This window comes from Manacus vitellinus, unplaced genomic scaffold, assembly GCF_001715985.3.
Source record: "Manacus vitellinus isolate BGI_N305 unplaced genomic scaffold, ASM171598v3 scaffold_53_pilon, whole genome shotgun sequence".
Taxonomy (NCBI): Eukaryota; Metazoa; Chordata; class Aves; order Passeriformes; family Pipridae; genus Manacus; species Manacus vitellinus.
This window is the reverse complement of record NW_021940637.1, coordinates 2,560,227-2,568,901: the sequence shown is the minus strand read 5'-3', so window position 1 is coordinate 2,568,901 and position 8,675 is coordinate 2,560,227. Positions and strand designations below refer to the sequence as shown.

The 8,675-nt window shown below is 38.3% G+C and overlaps 1 protein-coding gene across 1 annotated transcript in view; it reads right to left on the bottom strand.

Annotated features, from left to right (window-relative positions):
- Positions 1–223: 223 nt before the first annotated feature.
- Positions 224–8,675, bottom strand: part of VPS13C (vacuolar protein sorting 13 homolog C) — a 99,313-nt gene continuing 90,861 nt past the window's right edge. The window contains exons 83-86 of the mRNA XM_018081424.2: positions 5,860–5,951; positions 4,815–4,938; positions 4,470–4,556; positions 224–1,611 (exon numbers count right to left, since the gene is read on the bottom strand). Coding sequence (XP_017936913.2) covers positions 1,513–1,611; positions 4,470–4,556; positions 4,815–4,938; positions 5,860–5,951 — 402 coding nt within the window. The 3' untranslated portion in view covers positions 224–1,512. The remainder of the gene's footprint in view (positions 1,612–4,469; positions 4,557–4,814; positions 4,939–5,859; positions 5,952–8,675) is intronic.

The window sequence follows — 8,675 nt, the reverse complement described above, 5'->3', positions numbered from 1 at the left end:
GGTAATTTATTTAATGTTCGAGCAGAGCTTTGTAGAAAACAGGTGATAGCACAGAATTAAAGGCTGTACCACATTTTCTCCCATGTAGCAAACTGGATTAATAGCCATGTGCATACAACAGCAATAAAATCATGTCTGCAGTGCTCCCTAAAAGTTCTGTGTTCGGCAGCTGAAAAATGCCTTCAGCTTTCTAATTTTGGTGAGCTCACAGGTACAGGTGAAAAGTGCATTTATAGAATCCACCAGCCCTTAAATATAAAGACAGTTTAAAACCCCAGGCCTGGTTCTCCTGTTTACTCCACTTACTGAACAGATCTATGCAAAAATATTGTCATTTTTATTCATCAAGTTCATATATATATATATAGCTATTATCTAGAACAAATGAAATTTAAATAACCAGAAATTATTCTTCCCAAGTGAAGAAAGGGTAAATTTTCACAAGTATTCACAAGGACACTGATAATGTTATTCAAGAGACTGGCAGCAGGAGTTCTTAGTTCACTGATCACTGAACTCAAAACCTGCCTGACTCTGTTACTTCAGTTTGTGCCTCGTGTTAAGAGTGGAACTTGTCTCAATGAAGCTCCTGGGATTATTCACACCATTAAGAACCAGGCATGTACTTGGTGTTTAAATATTGTGCTGAACTGAATGCTAACAGTCCTCAGGAAGAGAAACTGCAACAAAAATGTTGCGTCAGAAGTGGGTTTTAACTTAATGAGATCCTTTCTTCCAGTGGGGCGACCACACATTGGAACAGGGAAGTTAATTACTCTGATTTGAGCTTTGACATCCAATGGTAAACTCAGTGTGCTGCTCCTCCTGGAGAAGTCTGTAAGCTACAGTGATACAACCAAAACCATGTACATGCACATGACAGGTGAAGAATATTTCCATTTTTAAAGTGCATATTTTCATTTACAGTGTGACAACATTCCCAAGTAAGCATTTCCAGACAACAAGAGCCTATTTCTTTCATATATACTCATTCTTACGTTGTCCCAATGCAGCATTTTCTAATACTAAACAGACAGGGATGAAATTATAGTAGGTAAATTGTGCACACTTCTTTCCTAATTTAAGGAGAATGCTGCCTAAAATAGAAGGATTTTTTAATTAGTTTCAGTCATTAACAGAAGTACTTCATTTTGCAAAACACTGGAACCACAAGCACTACAACCTGTCTGTAAACCATAAACTTATAGTGCAAATAAGATAACCACTTTATTGCAGAATCCATTTCCCTGACATAAAAGAAGGGCAGAAAATAAAACTTCAGAGTGGAAAAACATTTTATCAAACATAGTACATTTTGCACTTAAATGCACATTTTAGAATAAGGAAATCCATTGCTTCCCACAGAAACTGAAGTGTTAATGGCTGTTAACTCTGAAAGAAGACCTCAGGCATTTTATCTTTATTTTTTGCCCAGTGCTTCCATGTTGCTTCTAATCAATTTTAGGGAGACAATTGCACCCCAAAGGTCAGACCCCACAAATCCTACCATTATCAAGACATTTGTGGTTTCTTCAACTGCAACGATGCTCTTTTCACCAGCTTCTGCTGATTTCTTGTGGCCTGGGCTTCCTGAATGGCACCACAAATCCACTGTAAAACAATGAGAAACAGAAAATTAAAGCACAACCTGAGGTTTTCTTCCAGAAGATGCTACTAAAACAGCTAATTCAAGAAGTATTAAAATCTACAAACACACAGGCTAGTTTAAGTTACTTAAAGAGAAATAAATTAAGAAAAAACTTCAGTGATATTGTCAATCCACTCTGGATTTTCTAGTAACATTAATGATGTTATTCACAATTAGGTAAACCCTGCTCAGGCAGCACCCCAAGACAAGTGATCTCCTTTCAAAGAGATACACAACTGACATTTCCAATAATTATCTGCTCTGGAGGCTTTCAAAGGCAGGCCATTAAAACAGCAGGCAGGAGCCCCTGTCCAGTGAGCCCACTGGGAACTGCAGCCTGTCCCAGTAACAGCCACACTGTGAGCCAGCAGTCAACGTTTCAACAGCCATTCCACCTCAGGAATATCCTCTAACACACACCTAAGGATGCATTCCTTCTGTCTTGGCTGAATTTTCAGTATTATGGGATCAAAGGGCTTAAATAAATATACTAACCAATGACTGCAACCTACTGGACCCATTAATTGGCACAGGTCAGCTTCTGACATGCTCTGTTCCTCTTGCTACACATTATTTTTAGCAAAAGTTTGAATGCCATAAGAATAAGGCCTTTTGAGGAAAACATTGTATCAGATCAAATGAATCAATGTTTTTTGGTTCCAAAATGGATAGAAAAGTACTGAGAGCCTCCAACTACAGCATTTAGTCTGAGGCAAAGACCTCCAGAAAAGGACTCTGTTCAGGCCAAACCAGGATGAGGTTTGCATTATCTGTAAACCTCAGAGAATAATTCACAACAATTAAAAGAGGTTATAAACGACAGGAGGCACTTTTGATAATATTTCCAATGAAAACCACTTTCAAACTGGATAGTTAGTTGAAATCCAGAAAGGGATGAATTAAAATAGAACCTAACAATAGTTCTACAATTAGAAACAACTTAAAGCAGTGCAACTAAACCAGTCATTTTTATTGAATTCCTGAATAAAAATAATTAGTTAAAAACCCCACATTCCAACTGTCTAACATTAAACACATTGTGCATTATGCATAAAATGTGTATACACAATATTAACATATCTCTAGTCTGAGAAAATGAATGTCAGTGTAACGTGTAAATGCCAAGGGGGGGAACCCAAACCAAACCAAACCACGCCCTGGGGTAGCTCAGATGGTCATTCTGATTTCACCTGAGTAATTCCAGAATTTACCAAAAGCTGAAGTGTTTGAAAGGCTCGTGAGGGCTTTTTTTTTAATCCATAATTTCAACAAAAGTAAAACTCATTTATACAACAATGAATAGTCAAGATTAAGTTAAGCTGGATGGACAAACAACACGCATAATTTCAAACAGTTATGGGTTCCTGATAACTCCTGGAGGCTGGGAAAAGATTCAGAGCACTGAAGAAGGACAAACATCCACCCCTTGTCTGTTCTTTGGGGGAGACAGAACAAGAAGCTGCAGAGATGTTTAACATGATGTTGAAGACATTTATTTCATGTGCATATCAAGGACAGCACTCTCCAGAGAAGGGACAGTTATTTCTGAAGCAAACTCTTCCTATCAATGGCACCAGTGTTAAAAAAGGAGATGCAAGATCAAGGGTAATACTGATAAACTCAAGAAACAGGAATTCACAGAGGGAAAATGGGTAGTGCTGCACTTGAGAACACAAAAATCCGTTTTCAATGCACAGATACCAGCATAAACACAGGAAAAGGAATGTGCAGTTAGGAAATAACACCAAAAAAGGTCATCAAAGACAAGGAAGTGTCCTTCTAGTGTGGCTCATGTGTTTTGTACAGTGCTCCAGCTCTGGCCAGGTCACTGAGACACAGACAAGCTAAAAGGATTTAAACTAGTTGGCTCCAAGTGTGATTTGAAAACACGCCGTAAGAAAAAGCTGAAGGAACTTTTTCAGACAAGACACAATAAAGAAATAATATAGAGTCTTCCAGTAGATAAAGTACCTCAAAATTACAGCCATTTTTTTCCTTCCCAGTCTAACCCATCCTTTTAGAAGGCTTGATCAGTTCAACAGTAGTCATCTGGCCCTGATTCTGATTCCAGCTGCTGACTTGCCACTTACTGGAGCTACAATTTCAATTGTACTTCCAAGATACTGTGAATCCAACTGATCTCACTTCTGGTATCAAGGAGAATTCCTCTTACATCACCTGATACAATACCACAGTAGGACACAGGGTTTCCAAGGTAAATTTTTCTCTTGTTGAAGTACCCTGGAGTTTATATAAACTGATAGATCAGCTTGACTGAGTTACCTACGAGATCCAACAGCCCCAGAACAAGAGCTCATGAACAGATCAGCCTCCCCAGCACCAACAGGAACAAACATTTAGAGATAAAGGGCAGAAAAATCAGGTGGGGAGGGAGGAATCTAATTAAACCTTTTCACACAAGGTCCATTTACTGGCTTAGTCCAGTGATCTTGGAATAATGAGGACACAGCAGAATTCAGAGGAATGTTGAATCCTAGAGACTACAGGGAATCTAATACAACCTAGTACTTCAGATATTGGAAATTCCTTCAGATATTAAATTCCTTTAATGAGCTTTAACATACAAAACCTAAGACTATGCAACTTCACCCTTAAATTATTATTGCATAAACCTCTTGAACGCTTTGGCCTATCTTGCTTCATCATTCTCCTGATTTAACTCCTTTTTCAACATGAAACTATGAGAAATGGTTCATTAAGGGGTCTCTGAACATTGCCATCTTTTTACATGCTGAGTTTAACAGCTGTTAACAACATCATAAGGAAAGAAGAAGAATGGGGGAAAAAAAAAAGAATATACCCTTGCTGTCGTTTCGTCCTGAAGCTGAACTGCCTTTACACATTCATGACCTGTACTGTCCTTTCTGTGGAACATCCTTTGATCCTGCTGCAGAGGGGAACAAAAAAGTGCTTCAGATGACTCACAAAACAAGAATGCAGAATCTGGTACTTAAATGGCCTGAATGTCAACTTCGGGTTAGATTTAAACGTGGTCTCTGTCCAACCCAATCTGGACTTTCAAGAAATTTTACATAAATCCTGTCATACAGTCCCTTAGTTAGAAGTTAGAACCATAAATAAGTTAAGAGCATGTTTGGACTTTTAACTAGTGTTAAATAGAAGAAATTTTAAGTGCTTTTCTTACCAAAACAGTTAATTTTAAAGTATTTCCTGCATAGGAAGGGCAGCGTGTAAATTCTTCAAATAAGTGATCCCACTCTATTGTTAAATGGCCCAAGATTTCCACTTCTTTCACATAAATCACTCTCCTGTTCAGAAAAACAAAAAAGGTAATGCTCAATTTCTTCCTGGGACTAGAACTTAGCTGGAAAAGTAAAATAAAACATTTAAGAAGGCATTGTCTATGATGATTTAAAGCATCCACTCACAGTGGACTTGTATTTCCTTAATACATTCCCAGACAAGCACTCTGTCTTTAAAACTTGATGATTCTTGTGGGGCCCTTCCAGCTCAGCATATTCTGTGATTCTGTGACATATCTGGAGGTGCAAACAACTAAATCACCCAACTCTCATTCGCTGACACTGCTGCAGCAGGAATTTTGAGGTGTCCTTGTAAAACACACATGGGGATATCTCCATGGGCTTACTATGGATGAGCCTATCTCATACATCCAGGGAAGGTGGAAACTGGTGACATATGGGATGTGGAGATCATAATCCTTTTCCATCATCCAAATGTATTTAAGAAGTTTTGAGTACCCAAACTGCGTAGCCAAGACTGGCAACAGCCTGAATTTTAAAAATTGTCTGATGAGTTAAATATTGATTTTCATGCTGCTACAAAAGCTTAAAAGTTCATTTAGAATATCCTGTAATTAACAAGATTGTAAACATGTGCATTATCAAAGTTTGACTGTTAACACTTACCACAAGGTAATTTGAAAAATTAAAAGCAAAGAGAAAAAAAAGAATATTTCCGTCCCAGTATGATGAAAGGATCACTGATCTCAGAGTAAACTGTTTTCCCAAATTAGTATCCAGCATTGACACCATAACTAAATTACATTTTCCATAAAGGAAACAGAATAAAATATTTTAAAAATCAAGAAAGAAGTAGATAAGGAAAGTACATATGCAGAGAACAGCAATCAGTTTAGACTCAGCCAGATGTCTAATCCCCAAGTTGAAATCATGCCAAGCCCTTAGAAAGCCTTCAAAACTTAATACCTGTTGGTAACAATCAGCTTTGCTCTTCTGCCCCTTGGAAGTGCACAGTGGTATCGATACATCTCTTTTTCCAGCTTTTTGATGTGCAGTTTCTGAAACAGAAACAATTTTGAGGTCGTACAAAGAAAACTCAAAGTGGTGCCTTCAATTCCAAAGCCTTTGGAAAAGTTACCTCACTGAAGCAGTTGTTTAAAGGCAGGCCCAGTGTGAGGCACTGAGAGGTCTGATTGTTCCACTCCCAGGTGGAACTCTGACACTGCAGGAACAGACTATTTCTTCAGCTTTAATTTCCCTTCTGTGTTAATAATTGTTTTGCAATGTTCATTCTGCTGCACCTCGTGCTGCAGACTTGATTCCAGAGGGAAAATCCTGCAATGGTACCTTTAAAAGGAGGCAGCACATGACCCAGATTCTTAGAAAGAAACTATCAAGATGCAAACTCTCAGTGCACCTCAAGCTCAGGTTCTGAAGCACTGGACAGATGTGCCTATTCCACAGCTAAAATATGAGGGTAGACAGAAATGCAGATTAAATTACTTATCATGTTTTGGTTAGGCAACTACAACTCAAGTGACAAACTGACTATAGAAAAAGGTTTGAAATAAAGTACTGAAGTACCCCTAGGATATTTTTTGTCTATTATTTTTGTCTATTATTTTTTGCTTATTAACATTTTTTTTTTCAGATTTCCTATTCTGTTCATGCAGTTTAACTGAAGTATAATGTTTCTGAGCACATGTCACCAGGTCTACAATCCATCAACATAGACCAGCACAGAACAGTCTCACAGTCATCCCTCCATCAGACTCACAATAATACTGGATTAAAGGCAACAAGATTCACACAGAGACACATGAATGTATTTGTGGGAAAGGAATATACACCAAAACATCACGTAGAGAAAGACAAAAGTCTGAAATTAATAATAATAAAAGCCAAAGTGAGTATGAGAAGAAATCTGTGCCAACTACTGGTTCTCCTAACATGCAAAAAATCCTTACAAAACACACATTCCACTTGTAAATAATGTTTAATTAGTAAAAATTAGCAAGGTAGTTACATAGGCATACTATCAATGCATGTTAGCTTTGTACCCTCCCAGTCAATACAACCCCCTTTTTTCTCATACAATATGTTTTCATGAGAAATGTGCAGCTCCTGTGTGGGAAGGTGAGGGCACACAAGGAAGAAAGCCTGGATGCAGAAGGCTTGCACTTCAACACCTAGCAAGTGCCTGCAACTGGATGCCCCAAAATGGGTTTGATATTTTTCAGAGCAAGGTAAGATGACTTCCAGTTCATTTTACAGCTGTTCCTGTGGAATTCAGCCTCTGTATAACAGTAATATCCTCAGGTCGTTTCTGACAAATTAGGAAGGACAAACCAAAGAGGGAGGACTAAAAACTGAGTATGTCTTTAGTTATTTCTTGTAAACAGAAATTCCTTCTGTATTTCCACAGTTGGACCCATAAAACTGGTAAGATGACAACAGGAGTTCCACTTGACTCCACATTTATCTGTGGTCAACCATACAGGCTAAGAACTCTATGTAGTTTAAGTAACCAAAATTGAAAGATCAGCTTACATATGATTCAATTAAAAGAGGATTCAACATTTATTTATATCTGCATTTTATTTTCATATATTTACAAGTTCAACAAATGTCTTAAAGTATCATCATATATCACAAACAGCCCAAAAATCCTTTAAGCCTAAAAGAGGATGAATATTCAAGACTGAAATCAACAGCATAGTGTTTGCCTGGACTTGCTCTCTAGTGATGTGAAATTTTGAAATACATTTGAATTCAGCATTTTTCAGCAATCAAAGTCATAGGGTTGACACCTTCTATAAAAAAATATCCCTTTCTGACCATCTTAAAAATTTCTGAAACTGTACAATGCACATGAAAGGGAAAAAAAAGATGCCAGCAAGACTCCTTATCTCAAAGTGTCTTCAAGACATCAGAACAAAGATGGCAAGACATTATTAAAATGAAAATATGAACTCCCATTTTACACCTGAACCACAGTTGTTTCAAAAACAAGTGAAAAATTTAAGAAATAGAAAACCCACCAGCATGTGAAGACTGGAACTCAAAGGCTGCAATCTGTATTCTGAACCCTTCTGTTGAACATGAAGAAATTAGATATGCCACATATTTAAACAGATTTATTCATAAGCATGTTTCTCTATTCAGGCTCAAAGCTTTGGAGAGCAAGCCTGTTTCTCATCACTTCAGAAACAATCCCGGTAGTATTTTTAGATTTTCCATGCAATATGTTACTAAAGGAAGAGTTCCCTCTGGGGGCTGTGCCTGCAAGATGCAGTATTTCCCAGAGCTATTCCCAATCCACCTGATAGATGCCAGCACAATGGTGGGGCCATTATGGAAAAAGGGGGCTGCACTTGATGGAAATCACTCCAGGATCTGCACACTCTTAAAATTCAGACATCTTTCTCAAAAGCTGTTCTTTTTATGAGCACACCAGAGCACTTTGAAGAAGTTAAGTCATTCTTATTTTACATGGCAGCGAAAGAACCGGTGCACATTTCCCCAGCAGAACAGGGAGACAACCAGAAATAGAATCTGCAGCTCCCTGCATAGGCTGTGCTGCTCTCTGCCACACAACAGCCTCACCACCCTGCCTCAATTATTCATGAGCTGTTCTGCATTCTTTATAAAGCTTTAACTGGGAAATGAAACAAAGTCCTGCCACAGGCAGTGAATAATGGATGAGTGCATCGTGTCAGCCCTGCAGAGCTGGGGAGAGGAGCCTCCTCCCACAGCAAGGCCAAAGCCCACCAGGACAAAGG